Source organism: Ranitomeya variabilis, chromosome 5 (genome assembly GCF_051348905.1).
Source record: "Ranitomeya variabilis isolate aRanVar5 chromosome 5, aRanVar5.hap1, whole genome shotgun sequence".
In the NCBI taxonomy this organism is placed as follows: Eukaryota; Metazoa; Chordata; class Amphibia; order Anura; family Dendrobatidae; genus Ranitomeya; species Ranitomeya variabilis.
In genome coordinates, this window is record NC_135236.1 from 347,272,745 (window position 1) to 347,290,120 (window position 17,376).

A 17,376-nucleotide genomic window follows, 5' to 3' on the forward strand; every position below is an offset into this window, starting at 1 on the left:
TATGTTTGTTATGCTCTGTCATTGACTTGGAATCTATCATTATCTCATACAGCACAATATTTTTGCCTGTGACTTCTAATGAATTCCATAAAAGCCTAGCGGGCACACGCTTTTCCCGGACTATATGTGTGTGCAGTATTAGAGCTCATTATACGCTCCCAGGCACAGCAGTATGCAGACCTGTGGCTCATTTCTTCATTCATCAGGTTCTCTACTTGTCCTGTTGTGGCTCTCTAATTCTATCCCGGCCAGGTCTTGCAGTCCTGCAGTGTTTCCTGTGGTCCCTCCCTATGGTTTTCTCAGGCATCGGTGACGTCTGGGCTCCTCTTACTGCTGCAGGAATGCTGACTGTTCATGTCTGCCTGGATGTAGCACTCCTATTTCTCCTACTGTCTAAGCTGGTAGAAAAGGCTTTCTGCTTGGGTCTGGACCTCCACACAATGCTGCGGTTCTTCCTTACATGACACCCCTACAGGATTTGTGCTGAGACCGCCACTCAAGGTATAGCGTTAACCCTTCTTTCCCTGTGTTCCTGGAGCAGAGTGCCAGGCCTGCTTTATTTAGAGCCCAGCACTGTGATTTGACTAGGTGTATACAAAGGAAAATTCTCCTCTATGTCCATAAGTAAAGTTTGCATTATAAATCTTTTCCCTGCTGAATTTGCTGCTTAACTCTTTCCTAGGCTACTTCAGTGACCATCATCATGGCTTCTGGAATACCGGAATATAACCGGACCGAGACGGACAGGCTTAACGAGGTTAAGGGCCATCTGGAAATCGCCCTATTGGAAAAACACTTTCTACGTAAGTTCTTTGTATCCTATGTTTTTATGCCTGAGCAGAATGCATCTTTATCTAATTTAGGTATGAATGACTGCTAATATAATGGTTTACCTCTATTGTGTTGCATTGTTGGTTTTTAATTAAAATTGAATTGTTCATGTATGTTTTATGTCCCTTACAAAGTAACCAAGTATAAGCAAGTATAATATAGGTAAGTAATCCATGGAGCTCCGCAATGGTATGGTTTGCAGGAAAATGCACATGACTTGCTCTCCAGGGGGGGATTTGGCCATGGAAAAGGTGTGGAGAGGGTTCCTCTTTGTGTATTCCTCTGGGTAGGATTATTTAGTTCACAATTATTAGCGTTGACATTGGGCATTTTTTTTCCTTCTCTTTCCTTTTGGTAAGGCATTTTTCACCCGTCCTTTACTTTTGCCGTCATTCATTCGTCCGTGGTTTTTCTGATATTTAAGAACACGGACTGTTAATTATTAGTGATGAGCGAACGTGCTCGGATAAGGTGTTATCCAAGCATGCTCGTGTGCTAACCGGGTGTCTTGAGCGTACTCGAATAATATGTGCGAGTTAGGCTACCCTGCATGTGTTGTGGCTGTCGATCAGCCGTGAGCAATGCCCCCACGGGGACGCGAGTAGATTTTTCAAGCCCGCTGAAGACATTCGGTTAGCACTAGTGAAGAGCGAGTGTGCTCATTACTCGAGTTTTCCCTAGCATGCTCGGGTGGTTTCCGAGTATTTGGGCGTGCTCGTAAATTTAGTTTGTGTCGCCGCAGCTGCATAATTTGTGGCTGCTAGACAGCCTGAATACATGTGGGGATTTTCTAACAAACAGGCAATCCCTGCATGTGTTCAGGCTGTCTAGCAGCCGCAAATCATGTAGCTGCAGCGACACAAACTAAATTTACGAGCACACCCAAGATGCTCGGAGAACACCCAAGATGCTCGGAGAACACCCAAGATGCTCGGAGAACACCCAAGATGCTCGGAGAACACCCAAGATGCTCGGAGAACACCCAAGATGCTCGGAGAACACCCGAGCATGCTCGGAGAACACCCGAGCATGCTCGAAGAAACCTAGTAACGAGCACACTCGCTCATCACTAGTTTGCGCACAAGCATGCTCAGATATCCTTGTCCAAGCACGTTCGCTCTTAAGTATTAATTATCAGTATTTTGGATCTGATTCTCTTCTGTTTGGTTGTTTTTTACCATCCATGTTTCATCAGTGATTTTCACTGATGAAAAATGTAACTGCAAAGCTTCTCCCATCCAGAAGCACACCGGTTGCACACAGATACCATCCGTGTGCTGCCCGTGTATGGGATATTTGATGTGTGATTCAGATCAACAATGGAAATATCTCTGGTTCTCTGTCTACCGTTTGATTTGCAAGAACATATGGACATGTGAGCGGCCTCATGGATTAGGATATCAATTATTCACATGTAATGTAAACCACTAAATCAAAATTTTATATAAGCAAAATTAGTCAAATCCGGATGACCAGGACAGGTACAAGAAAGGTCAAAGGTGTGCATGTGTAAATTTATAAAATGTAACTTTTAGTTCTGATCATTAAAAATAGTTTTTACAATTCATTCGCTATTCCTGACGATGAGTGTCGCAATGTTTGGGGAAAGGAGAGATAACAATCTGGTTAAACGTGGGTCCTTATTATATTTTTAGAATGAGTGACAGCGAGATAAGCGATAATGGGTTTGAATCTGTCCCCATGCAATGTTATTGCTCAAGCACTGCCAAGCTTAATTAATTCTGACTGTATGTCACCTAATGATCATGCTGTGGAAAATAATTATATCATTATTATTGACTGTCATAACTCATAACTATATCATAGCACCTAGTTTCACTACACTGTATGTTGTCAATTTGTGTGATTGTAACTGTGTATTACACAATATTGGGCACAATGTATAATTATGCTGGTGGTGGATAGCTATAGTGCATATTACTGGCGACATGCATTTAATTGTGGCCGCAGTATGTGTTCTGGCTCGTAAAGTGTCTAGTACTATTCTTGTGCTGGATCAACATGGTGAATGATGCCGGCCACATGTCTATTGGTGGCTACACTATGTATCCTGTCCATCTGCATGCACATCTTAGTAAATGGCAATATGCCGGCTTTTGGCAACTCTTTAGCGTGCTGCTGACCACAGCGTGACAAGTAGGTTTACTATCTATCCATGAAGAATCTCTTCCTAATCGAATGGTCGGGACCAACGTCCCAACACGAACCCTGCTTCATCTAGGAGAATTTTTTTTCCCTTCCTTGTAATTAATAGGGGCAGCCTCAGGGAAAAGCAGTATCTCAATAAACTAGAGACTGAGCTATTGGTAATCTATTGGGGGCCCCAGCCCAAGCTGTGAAAGATTGCGATTTTTCCCTTTGCCAAACAACTATAATTGGGATAATTTTGGTCAGGAATAGTGATTTTTTTTTTTTTTTTTTTTTTTTTTTTTTTTTTTTTTTATGCATTTTCTATTAATCAGAAATAAGTTACAGATGTGTGAATATGTAAGATGTATCTTTGATTTTTTTTTTTCTATCTGTCCTTGTCTTTTTGCTAATATACTGAAGCATAGATTATAAGCGTACATGTGCTATCCGAATAAAACACATACGTGATTCACGTCTGAGTGAGGCAGTAGGCTGCACATTGAGCATTCTCTGGTGCAATTGGTGTTGCATCTGTACTCTAACTTATCCATGGTGTTTTAACCTGTTTTGATACATTGAAAATACTGTTCGTATGGTATAAACAGACTCTATTGGCTGTTAATAATGGCTTATATTTTGTATTATTCGTTATTCCAAGGCTTATCTTTATATTGTCACTTTATATACTGGAATACGTTCACATTTGGCTTATACAGTCATTCAACATTTTGTCATTTTGTGTGATCGCAAATTATTTTTTAATATCTATTGCAATGTTGCAGTAATTGCCTAATTTAAATAATGTAAGAATGGCATGCGGGTTAATGACTGTTTCCTGCAATTAGAGTTAATAAGATGTGTGTAGTAGTGATGAGCGAACGTGCTCTGGTGTTATCAGAGTATCTTGGGAGTGCTCGGGTAATATGTTTCGGGTCCCCGCAGCTACATGATCTGCGGCTGTTAGACAGCAACGACACATGCAGAGATTGTCTAACAAACCAGGCAATCCCGCATGTATTGCAGCTGTCTAACAGCCGCGGGGACTCAAACATATTATCCAAACACGCCAAAGATATTCGGATGATAACCGAGCACGTTCGCTCATCACTAGTGTTTAGCATTACACAGCCAAGTTCAGAAATGTTTGGACAGTGACAGAACTTTTATAATTTTGACTTTTGTACACTAGTACAGTGAATTTGATGGTACTGACATGTATACTCATCACCAGCTTTCATTCAATTGACCAAAATATTGAATTAACAGTTTAGGTTCTACAGCATTTTCACAAATTTACATATGCATACGACAGCACCAGCACCATCATGAGTTCTTCCTTTCCATCGTTGTGCTGTTCTTTCTCATCATTCTGTCATCTTGGTTTCATCTTGCTATAGAGTTTTGTTACTAAAATAAGTTTTGGTTTTTTTTGCTTATTATTATTATTTATTTATATAGCACCATTAATTCCATGGTGCCGTACATCAGAAAGGGGTTACAGATATCGTTTACAGTACAAAAATTTACAATGAAAGACTGGTACAGAGGGGAGAGGACCCTGTCCTTGCGGGCTTAAATTCTACGGGATACTGGGGAAGAAACAGAAGGTCGGGGATGCGGCAGCTCTGGTGGTTGGTGAGGCGGCAGCTCTGGTGGTTGGTGAGGCGGCAGCTCTGGTGGTTGGTGAGGTGGCAGCTCTGGTGGTTGGTGAGGCGGCAGCTCTGGTGGTTGGTGAGGCGGCAGCTCTGGTGGTTGGTGATATATTTGAAAAAACTGACCGTCACATCCATACATAGACTAAGTGTGAACAGGTGCTGAACCTAGAGTAACCAACTCATATACAGTCAAGTAAAAAAGGCAGCACACTGCAGCGCTAAGACATGCAAACATGAAACATGAAAACTGAACTGCAATACTGCACTAGAAATATGAAAAATGAGAGCGTTTCATGTTTGCATGTCTTAGCGCTGCAGTGTGCTGCCTTTTTTACTTGACTGTATATGAGTTGGTTACTCTAGGTTCAGCACCTGTTCACACTTAGTCTATGTATGGATGTGACGGTCAGTTTTTTCAAATATATTATTTAGCCTTCTGACTGAGCACTCCGCCTCCTAGCCTCAGGTGTTTTAATTACAGCAGGTCCAGTACCCCTCCACAGAGAGAGAGAATATGAGTCTAGGAAGAGGTTTTTCACAGGTACCCATTCACATGGAGACGTTTATTCTCAGCGAGGTAGGCAAGCGTAGGACCTGATATAAGAGAGATGCCGTAAAGGGGCTATCAGGTACACATAAAATTGGCCATTTTTATGCGCTAAACGCTCTCATTTTTCATATTTCTAGTGCAGTATTGCAGTTCAGTTTTCATGTTTCATGTTTGCATGTCTTAGCGCTGCAGTGTGCTGCCTTTTTTACTTGACTGGTGGTTGGTGAGACGGCAGCTCTGGTGGTTGGTGAGGCGGCAGCTCTGGTGGTTGGTGAGGCGGCAGCTCTGGTAGTTGGTGAGACGGCAGCTCGGTTGGTTGGTGAGGCGGCAGCTCGGTTGGTTGGTGAGGCGGCAGCTCGGTTGGTTGGTGAGGCGGCAGCTCGGTTGGTTGGTGATGTGGCGGCAGCTCGGGTGGTTGGTGATGTGGCGGCAGCTCGGGTGGTTGGTGATGTGGCAGCAGCTCAGGTGGTTGGTGATGTGGCGGCAGCTCGGTTGGTTGGTGAGGCGGCAGCTCGGGTGGTTGGTGAGGCGGCACCTCACCAGTCTTTTTTAGCCTTTTTTGTTACTGAGTTTTATTCTCTTGATTGTAGACTTTGTCAGTAATGCACCCACCTGCTCAAGACTGGTCTTCACTTGGCTGGATATTGTAGAGGCGTTTTGCCTCTAGTTATAATTTTGCGATCAACCACTTTGTTTTCCAGGCTTATCCAGACATTTTGGGTTTCTTTAGCTTGTCAGTGAATTTCCTCTTTTTGAATGTACCAAATTGTTGATTCAACTCCCCGATATTTCTACTACCTACACCCCCCTCCCAAACACTAACCAAATAATGGCTTCTCTCGCTTGCAGTGTTGCACAATATATGTAGGCTTTTTATGAACCACTACTGTTTGCAAATATTTGGAGAAAGACTCCACTTCTTTCAGTGGTATAACAGTCGACATCAAACCACGGAGAGGCTTAGGTGTCCATTGTCCAATTAATAAATGGAGCCTTGTTATTTCTAAAGTCAATTAAGATTTTTTTTTTTATAGCCCCTTTAAACTAAAGCTGATTAACACTGTAAACTTAAATAACATCTTCTTGATTTTGTTACAACTGCATTGTACTGGTGTACAGAGGCAAAATTATGAAAATGCCCCATACTTCTAGACCTTTTAGATGCTGTAAAGATATTAAGCAGCTTAAATAGGTCGTGTAGTCACTCCACATTAGTGACCTGTAGTTGAGAGGTCATCAATATAAGATCAGTGCGGGATCGGCATCAACTGTTATTTGTTCCAACAGCAATTAAGTGTTCACTTGAATATGCGCTGTTCTGCAGTACCTGGCAGCGGCTGCCACACTTTATAATGTAGCTGATCTTCGTAGCTTCGTTTAAAGTGTTTACATTCTGCCACTAGCAGAGGTATAACATCTGATGGGTGGGGGAGGGGGTCTCCGATTGTCAGAGCCCCACCGATCACATATTGATGATCTTTATGGTGAATAGGTCATCAGTATGGTTTACCATACAACCCCTTTTGGTATTTAGCTGTGTCACCAAGCTCACAGAACCTTGGTTTCTTGTTACTGCTTTTATCATAGGTTTGTCCTGGTAGCATTTGAGTTTTTCTTGCGCTCGTCAAAATTGTTCTTTTGTGTTTCAATCAACTATTCTTGTATTCATTCTTGTACAGTTCAAGGGAAGTCTGAAATTTAATCAAAATGTTCTTTTATCTGTAATTGGCATGTGATCAGGAAGCAACTCTGGTACCAAGAATGAAATGGTTTGTTCTTTTGCACTGTTCCGCCAGCCATATTAGCAAATACTATTATAAAGTAATTTTTTTTTAGTAGGTTTTTGCTATGTAATCTGCGAGCATCATTATGTAGGTACTCCGAACCTGGTTCCAACAATGTATTATTTACTGGGCTGTGTGTTTTGTTTCAATAATCTGCTGATTAAACCCAGATTTTATCACTAGGGGTCTTGTGCCTCTTGGCAGCTTTCTGTGTACACTGTATATTGACAGACAGCTGCTATTCAGTGGTGTGCGTGGGATTATACAGGGCTCAGAATTCAGAACACTGCTGCATCTGCAGTAGAGAAAATTGATTTTATAACAACTGCTGCACCCAGTAAACTAAGTGATACATCATTAGAATCGAGATCTCTTCCCCATCAGGCTGTTCGAAGATGAGGGATCAAAACTTGGTACCAGATTACCTTTATACAGGTTTTTTTTCACTGTAATACTGTTCTTGGAGAGATCTTTCATATGGAGAGGAACAATCCTCTGCTTGATCATTTGATCCAACACTTGTCCCATAAACAACATGTTATTACTCCGATCAGTGAGAACTGAAGTGATAATGGCGATATGTAAGTGTAGTGTCCGGTATGAATGGAGTGGTTGTGTGACTAGAGCGCCATTCCCTGTCTATAAGAACAGAGCGTACATATGTGACCAATCACTTCTGTACACCCATAGAAGTGAATGGAGTGGTGGTCACAACACAATGTACCACCCTACTCCTTCATTCATATAGGGGAATTTGGGTCCCCCCTTCTAATTGCTGGGTGTCTAAGAAGTCGGTCCCTTGGCTATCATAATCTTATCTCTTCTATTTTGTGAATTTGTGATCAATGTGGTTTGTGATGGCTCCATGAGAAATAATACGTCTGTCAATAGTTGCAGTCTAGTAACTATTTCACACAATACGGCTGTCAATGATGGCAGTTTGGCAGCTAGTTCACATAAGACGGCTTATTATTATTATTACTACATTTATTTCATGGCGCTTTACATGTGAAATGGGGTGTACATAATAAAAAAACAAGTACAATAATCATGAACAAAACAAGTCACCGATTGGTACAGAAGGAGAGAGGACCCTGCCCGTGAGGACTGACAGTCTACAGGGGATGGGTGAGGGTAGACCTGGTCGTGCAGTGGTTCGGGGGTCACTGTAGGTTGTAGGCTTTTTGGAAGATGTGGGTCTTCAGGTTCTTTTTGAATGTTTCCACAGTAGGCGAGCGTTTAAGTAGACCGTTCCAGAATAGGGAGGATTCACTGGTAAAATCTTGTATGTGATTGTTGGAAGAGGAGATAAGAGGGGAGTAGGGAAGGAGATCTTGTGAATATTGGAGGTTGCGTGATGGTAAGTACTGGGAGACTAGGTCACAGATGTATGGAGGAGACAGGTTGTGGATGGCTTTGTACGTCATGGTTAGGGTTTTGAACTGGAGTCGCTGGGCAATGGGGAGCCAGTGAAGGGACTGACAGAGGGGAGAGGCCGGGGAATAGCGGGGGGACAGGTGGATTAGTCAGGCAGAAGAGTTGCAGTAGTCCATGTCAATGGTGGCATTCTGGCAGCTTTTTCACATAATACCAATGATGGCAGTCGTACAGCTATTTCACATAATATGGCTTTCAATGGGGGCAATTAATGAAGTAACCTCAAGCACTCAACATATAATTTTTAATGAAGAATTTGTCTTTATTTATGAAATCCACAGCCGATAATCAAACAGAAAATTCTTTCCCCAACGTTTCGGCCTTGTTGGCCTTTTTCAAGGGTATTTTACTATACAAAGACATAGCGAGAAATCCAAAAAAATCATAACTATCTATCAATCATAATCATATAACAGACACAACAACAGTAGAGACAATATTTTTAACAAATGGATGTGGACTCACCTAATGAAAAAAGAAATAGGAAATACATACCGGTAGCTATAATTTTCACATCATTAAAGCACCAGTCACTAGCGTTACAATTGAAACCTCTTTTCAATCAGAATTCAAAAAAGAAATAAAAAAATAAAAAAAGTACCCTCAAAATAAATGTTAAAGGAGAACCAAACCCACACATAAAGAAGGTTACTAGAGAGTAAAAAGAACCAAGTTAAAGCGAAACATATTCACCTATCGTTCCCCCATAAACAAAAGGCTATATAATAGAACTATAGGGGGCAGCTAGTTCACATAACGCTGCTGTCGGTGGTGTTTTTGGCAGTTTTTTCACCTCCCATAGACGTGAATGTAGATTAATTTACATTTAGGAGACAAGTGACTATTAGCTGGTCTCAGCCTTCACTATATTTGTTTGCTTACAGTTGAACAAGAAGAAAAATTAACTACAGAGAAAATTCATCACTAGTTCTAGATGTAAACCTTTCCAATGTTGACATGCCATGTAAATGCTGTATAAATGTCAAATAGGAAAAGCATGCAGATTTCTTTTGTAGATGAGGCTTATGGTTGCTACTGTAAGGCTATGTACACACAGTGCTTTTTTTATGTGTTTTCGCCACATTGACTTCAATTGAGTCAGTCAAATCCGCAGCAAAAACGTAGGTATAAAAATGTTTGCGGATTTGGTGAGTTATTGTTTGCGTTTTTTATGGGCTTCCCATGGTGTTTCCCACGCTGTCGTTGGTCAGAATGCTTATCGCAGGTCAGTAGGGGTCGGCTGATGAGACTACTGCTCCCATCAGCCTACGTCTGCCGTCACTGATCAGTGATGGGAGATGTAGTCTCTCGTCAGCTTGGCGCCTGTGCTCACACACTAAAAAAACATGTAAAATAATTACATACATAATCAAATAAAAAAGATATACTCGCCTAACTCCCAATCCCTGACACCCATGTCTCATAGAAATAATCAAAAATAATAAACCACCATATACTCACCTGTCTACTGTATTTCACATACTCCCGAGTGTCCCACGACGATCTCATGTGTACAACAGTCACATCGGGAGATGTGACTTCTCTACCCGGCCGTCGGTGATACACTGACAGGAGCGTCATCGCTCCCGCAGTGTATTACTGAGCTGTCATGAGAGAGTTCACTGGAGTTCATCAGCTAATCTGCGCCGGTCCACTCACTCACAGCACTATCGCTGTGTGAGAGCTTTCTCACGCAGCAGTGGTGCCGTAAGGGAGATCACTGAAGCTGGTGAACTCTCTCACAGCAGCTCAGTGATACACTTGCAGGAGTGATTACCTTCTGTTTCAGTGTATAGCCGGCTGTATTTGAAAGCAGTCACATCAGTGACTGCTCTCAAAATCATCAGGATTGTTATGGGACATTATGGATTATCTTCTCTGCTTACAGGTGAGGAATATTGTGGTTTTATTTTATTTTTGTTGCAGGAGACATTGGCTTCAGTGGATTAGTCATTCGGTGAGTATTATTTAATTTACAGTCAATAAAGGAGTCTGTCATTATTTCAAAGAAAATACTTTATTTTGGGTGTTTTCTTTTAAAATCACTATGTGGTTAGTAATGGGGCGTCTTATAGACGCCTCACCATTACTAACCTGTGGGCTTGATGTCACCTGATAATACAAAGGTGACATCAACCCCCCAAACCATTACCTCACTTGCCACCGCTACAGGGCAAGTGGGAAGAGCGAGAATAAGCACCTGATTTGGCGCATCTTATAGATGTCATCATTCTGGGGCGGCTGAGAGCTGATGTTTTTAGCCTGGGGGGTGCAATATCCATGGCCCTTTCCTAGACTATTAATAACAGCCCACAGCTGTCTGCCTAGACTTTGCTGGTTAGATTTTATAGAGTGACCCTATGTCCATTGTTTTTTTTTCTCGGGTCTCTCTGTAAACTTGCCAGTAAAGGATAATCTGACAGCTGTGAGCTGATATTAATAGCCTGTAAACTTTTATGGCTATTGGCTCCTTCCCAGAATATTAACATCGGCCCTCAGCCGTTGGCTTTCCCTATGCTGGTTATGAAAATTACACGGGAGCCAGTGCAATTTTTTTTTCTTTAATTTAAGAGTTCCCGTTTGGTTACAGCCTATGTAGGTTCATTCTGTTAGCACTCCTACATAGGCTGTGGTGACTGTGTGTGTGCGTGTGTGTTAGTGTTTTGCTTATCCGCTTAGTAATGAGTGTCAGGCAGACACCTTTTCATTACTAAGCCTAGGTGTCAATGACAGCTGCTGACACCAAGCCTTAATCCCATTATTCTGATGCTACTGCATCAGAATGAAAAAGGTGGTGTTGAACCAAGAAATTACATCACAATTTTTTTTTTTATTCATATCCTTATTTAGCTCAAAAAAGCCTTCATTGCTGTACAAAACTGCGGCAAATCGCACCAAAAATTGCGGCAAAACACACATTTTTGCTGCAGTGTTTTTGCTACCAAGAGATGCAGAAACCTTGCAGAAATTTCTGCAAGCAAATACTCCACGTGTGCACATAGCCTTAAGGTTACAGCACCTTACAGTCTTGTGTTTTTCCACCCTGACACCATGGCCAGGGCTTCTAATGTTGAAGCATATGCCTTGTGATGTGATTTTCATCTATTTGTTCCTTCTAGTAAAAGTGCCGTGTATTCAGCAGCATAGCGCAGATGGAGCGATGCATGTAACACCTTACCTGCAGGATTTTACTGTATCTTTCTCTTTTAACAAAATAACCCCCCCTCCCCCCCAAGTCGTTCTTCATGCAGTCTGCAGGTATATCTTAACTAATCTTCGAGTTCAAGGACTCTGAATATAGCAGCTGAGATATCTGCTTTCTGGCACTGTATGACTTTGGAGGGATGCTAACTTTTTCTCCTGTCTTATCTTTATTCTTAGGTTTGGAGTGATGGGACACTTTAAATTAAGCTTTCTGCAAGACTGTGTTTATGAAAACATGTCTTGGCTTATCTAGCAGTGGCACTAAAATGCTGTGCTTGGAGATGCAGAATAAAGATGCTTTACAAAGCCATTCACAGACTACAGACTGCCACAAGTGGCGCTTGTGCTCTGCGGAGGGTTGTACTGGCTAGCTGTAAAGAGTGGTGCTAATAAGTATGTTATACACAGGAGTTGCTGCTACTTTTGTTCTCTAATGTACAGTATACAGTTACTCCAAAGTGCATCGTTGTTCCTTTTTTAGTGTCCTTGCTTTTATAACCTCTTCTAGATCTGTTTTTAATTTTAAGCATCTGTTTCTGTGTTTGTTTTATGACAGAGGAAGAGCTCAGGAAACTTCGGGAAGAGACCAATGTTGAAACATTAAAACAGGACCTTGAAAAGGAAAGGCAAAAAAGGCTAGAATTGGAACAGAAAATGACTGAACTGGCGAAAGCAAGGTAACCTCAGCTCCTGTGTTAAATAATCATTCAAGAAATTCTCCACCAGAATATATTTATTGAAAACAGGTCTGATTTAATAGTCAGTGCCGTGAGGTGTTTGGTAAAAGGCTATGATTTATGTTCTTTGCCAACATAGGATAAGATTACATGTCAGATTTGTTAAATCGTATGAAAATCTGATCCATCATTTGGAATGGGTTTGGCCAATGTTCAAAGGGAACCGGTCACCATGAAAATGCAGTCCAATCTACAGGTACCATGTTATACAGCAGGGGGGGAAGCTGAGAAGATGGATATATAGTCTTGTGACATAGGATTCAGTATAACTTGCGCTTTATTCATTTAACCCTCTGCTCTTTCTGGAATTTTCAGTCCATTGGGTGGTCCTATCAGTGATTTGACAGCTATCTTCTCTGTATATACACTCTTACAATGCTGACAGTCACTGATAGGACTACCCACTGGACCAAAAATCCCAGAAAGAGTAGCGGTTGAAATGAATCAAACACAGGTTATGATGAATCCTTTTCACGTAACTATACATCTGCTCCGCTGCTCTATAACATGGTGCCTGCAGATTGGCCTGCATTTACATGATGTCAGGTTACCTTTTAATTTGTTGTCAGTTTAGAGGTTGTGTTCAAATGGTATTAATGACCTGCCTACAGGATGTCACAAAGATTGCTGGGGGAAATTCGGCACCAATCGGACCCTCACTAATCAGAGATGTCTCATGGAATGGTCATTGATATCTTGTGCCAAGACAACCTGTCACGGGGTTACCGCGTCAGTGTGGAGCCAGAAGACCACAGCCTCTGATTTCTCCTACTCCTGCGCTGAAAAGTAGCACTTCACCTTCTTTTTAAATGGTGTTAATTTCTTTTGGCAGAACGGGTTAATCGGCCATGTTGGGAGCTCTGGGACTGTGAGCTCTCTGCTGAGCTCGGTTAGCCACTCCTATCCCCTTTATAATCTTATGTCCTGACTGAAGCACATTGTCAGAGATTCCTTATGCTGCATGGCTTCGAGGAGAGTTGTTTGGTTATATGAGAACGAGTTTGGAAGAGTTATCTGTGACTGTTGCGTGGGATTGTAAGTGTAATAATTCTCTTCCCTTATCTTACTTTGTTTTTCCCATCCTCCACTCCCCGGTGCATTCCTCTGTTATGTGAGTGAATATTTGCCTGGTATTTTCAGCTGTCCTTGTTCTTGTTGCTTTGTTCGTCTGGTTGGTGTACTGGGGTGCACGGTTGCTCCCCTCTTCCCTGGGTGGGGGAAGGGTTCAGATGGAGAGTGGATACAAGAGATATGGCAAGGTTGATGGCCCTGGCATCTTCACCTTCAGAAGTAACCTGGGAAATAGGGCGAGCCCTAGTTAGGGACAGGGTAGGAGCCCCTGGTCTCGGGTCACCTGACAGCTGAGTCATGACATTAGTTCTGATCGAAACCATTTTTGAACCATTATGGATCCTATTACTGCTCTTCAGGGCAACTACAGATCTACACACTATTGTTTTGCAGCACCATAATACTTCTGGTGTAGGAATCATGTCTCCCATGTCGTGACACAGCCGCTTTAAGAATTACATCCCTTCATTGTTAATGTGCCCAGCACAAGACAGATTAGGACACAGTATTTAGAACGACACATTTACTGACCTAATGTATATGTTTTGGGGAAATTTAGGTGGAGATCCTCTAGTTTTTAATGACCATAGAACATTTTCATTTAGTGTTTTCGCTTATTATGCCACGAAAGTATCTTTTTTTTTTTTTTTTTTTTTAAGGTACCCTCATATGCACTTGTTCATTATATGGATACTACATCATAGTTCATCAGTACAGTCTCATTGCAGGTTACAGTTAGGTCTTAAATAAACTAGCATTTTGCCACCTTAGTAGTGTGAGTAGAGTGGGCTGTTCGGAAAAAGTGTTTTACTGTAGGATTCCATGTGTGAACATTGGTGTCTTATTTCTTATGCTTGGTCATGCCACTGAGCTTGCAAATTAAGCCTGTTTGCTTTGACAATTATTTCACAGTGCATTCTTCTCGTGTAACAGAGGCTTCCATCAGAAAGAACAGCTCAGCATTACTCAAGGGCTCAATTCATATGTTGAATATGCTTGGTGGCACAGATGTTGGTTTCATACTCAACGCAATAGCAATGTTTTTTTCAGTAGTCGTACAGGGGAGATAACTTAAAGAGGTTGTCCACTACTGCAACAACCCCTTCTTAATCCATATGTTCCTCCCTCTTAAATTAATAACACTCTCTCCACCTCCAGTGCCAGTACCTTACAGTAATGTTGGCACGCGCTCTGCTGATCCCTGTGGCCAGTCAGTCCAGGTTCTACTCTCTTCTCCTATGGATGTAATTGGGGAGAGCGCGTGAGCAGCTCACACTACCTTTAGATGTCTTGAATTTGCCTGAAGCAGGGATCGCGTGATTCATCATTCAGCGCTGGCTTCACTCTCTCCTATGGACAAATCGGACGTCCGATGAAGAGAGCGCTGCGGCTGTTCTCACTTCCTCCAGATGTCTATTATGTCCAGAGTGGAGCCAGGACTGATTGGCTGCAGGGATCGCGTGACACGGGTGCTGACATCCCTGGAACAGCTCTGGCACCGGAGGTGAGTATAACTGGTGTTTTATTACTGGGGGGAAACAAAGGAGTTCAGAAACAGTTGTCCAAGCAGTAAACAACCCCTTTAAATGTTCTAAATACTGTATTAAGTAGGAGATATATAATGAAAGTAAAACAATGCTACTTATTATTATTTATGTATATAGCACCATTAATTCCATGATGCTGTACATGAGAAGGGGTTACATCAAAATGCAAATATCACTTACAGTAAACAAAACTAACAATGACAGACTGATACAGAGGGGAGAGGACCCTGCCCTTGCGGGCTTACATTCTACAGGATTATGAGGAAGGAGACAGTAAGTCGAGGGTTGCAGTAGCTCCGATGGTGTTGAGGTGGTCGTTACAGGCTGTAAGCTTCTTTAAAGAGGTGGGTTTTCAGGTTAGGTTTCTTTTGAAGGATCCAAATGTGGTGGATAACCGGACGTGTTGGGGCACAGAATTCCAGAGGATGGGGGATATTCAGGAGAAGTCTTGGTGGGGATTGGGTGAGGAGCGAATAAGCGTGGAGGAGAGGAGGAGGTCTTGGGAGCACCGGAGATTACGTGAGGGAAGATATTGAGAGATTAGTTTGGAAATATACGGAGGAGAAAGGTTATGGATGGCTTTGTAGGTCATTGTTAGTAGTTTAAACTGGATACATTGGGAAATTGAGAGCCAGTGAAGGGATTTGCAAAGAGGGGAAGCAGGAGTGTAGCGAGGAGAGAGATTAATTAGTCGGGCATCAGAGTTAAGGATGGACTGGAGGGGTGCGAGAGTGTTAGAAGGTAGGCCACAGAGGAGGATGTTACAGTAGTCGAGGCAGGAGATGATTAGGGCATGCACAAGCATTTTGGTAGAGTGCGGATTGAGGAAAGGACGGATTCTGAAAATAGTTTTGAGCTGGAGGCGACAGGAGGTGGCGAGAGCTTGGATGTGCGGTTTGAAGGATAGGGCAGAGTCCAGGGTTTCTCCGAGACAGCGGATTTTGGGGACAGGGGAAAGCGTGATTTCATTTATTTTGATAGATAGATCAGGTAGGGAAGATATGCGAGATGGAGGAAAGATAATTAGTTTAGATTTGTCCACATTGAGCTTGAGGAAGCGAGAGGAGAAGGAGGATATGGCTGATAGACACTATGGGATTCTGGAGAGCAGAGAGGTGACATCTGGGCCAGAGAGGTAGATCTGAGTGTTATCAGCATATAGAGGGTACTGGAAGCCATATGACCTTATGAGTTGTCCCAGGCCGAGTGTATAGATTGAGAAGAGTAAGGGTCCAAGGACAGATCCTTCAGGGACACCAACAGAGGGGGCGAGATGAAAGAGGTGGTATGGGAGTAGGAAACGCTAAATGTGTGGTTGGTAAGGTATGAGGTGATCCAAGATAGGGCAAGGTCTTTGACCCCCAAAGGAAGAGAGGATCTGTAGTAGGAGGCAGTGGTCAACTGTGTCGAAGGCAGAGTACAGGTCTAGAAGGAGGAGTATAGAGAATTGTCTGTTAGCTTTGGCTGTAAGTAAGTCGTTAGTAATTTTGGTCAGGGCAGTCTCAGTGGAATGGTGGGGACGGAAGCCAGATTGTAGGTTGTCGAAGAGCGAGTTAGATACAAAGTGAGAGGAAAGTTCAGCATGGATGTGCTGCTCAAGGAGTTTGGATGCAAATGGGGCAAATATATGGGGCGATAGCTGGACATAGTTCTTGGGTCTAGGGGTGGCTTTTTGAGGATAGGTGTGATTGTGGCATGTTTGAAAGCAGTGGGGAACGTACCAGAAGTTAGTGATAGGTTGAAGAGATGGGTTAGGGATGGGATTAGTGTGGTGGTGAGGTTGGGGAGGAGGTGGGATGGGATGGGGTCAAGTACACAAGTGGTGAGGTGTGATTTTGAGAGATGAGCAAGCTCCCCTTCAGTGATTTTGGAGAGGGAAGTTATGGGGTTTGGGCATTGGTCTTGTATACAAAGGGGTTGTGGTGGTTTGACGACAAACATTTGCCTTGTTTGGTCGATCTTATTTTTGAAGTACGTGGCAAAGTCCTCGGCCATGATTAGGAAACGCGGAGGGGGCAGTGGTGGGCGGAGGAGGGAGTTAAAACTGTTGAACAACTGTTTGTGGTTGTGGGATAGGGAAGATACCAGGGTTGTAAAGTAGGCCTGTTTAGCAGAGGTGAGAGCTGATTTGAATGCGAGTATTGCTTGCAGTGAAATCATCTTGCGAATGAGTTTTCTTCCAACGCCGTTCTGCAATTCTGGATGCTTGCCGAAGCTTTTTAGTGATGTTATTGTGCCAGAGTTGTCTATTGGTTCGTCGCACTCTGCTATGCATGTCAGGGGCGACCATGTCAATAGCTGATGCAAAAGTGGCATTGTAGAAAGCAGTGTATGTGTCGTGGAGTGAGGATATGGATGCTAGTGGTAGGATAGTCAGAGAGTGTGTGGGTGTCTAGGTGTGCGAGGTTC

At 42.7% G+C, this 17,376-nt stretch overlaps 1 protein-coding gene across 5 annotated transcripts in view; it reads left to right on the forward strand.

Moving 5' to 3' along the window:
- Positions 1-17,376, forward strand: part of GRAMD4 (GRAM domain containing 4) — a 207,298-nt gene that overhangs the window by 89,699 nt on the left and 100,223 nt on the right. For 3 of the 5 annotated variants that reach the window (XM_077264850.1, XM_077264854.1, XM_077264851.1), the window contains 2 exons: positions 683-803; positions 12,169-12,289. In XM_077264850.1, coding sequence (XP_077120965.1) covers positions 683-803; positions 12,169-12,289 — 242 coding nt within the window. Of the gene's footprint in view, positions 1-252; positions 502-682; positions 804-12,168; positions 12,290-17,376 lie in introns of those variants that run through there. The other 2 variants (XM_077264853.1, XM_077264852.1) reach the window with 2 other exon arrangements.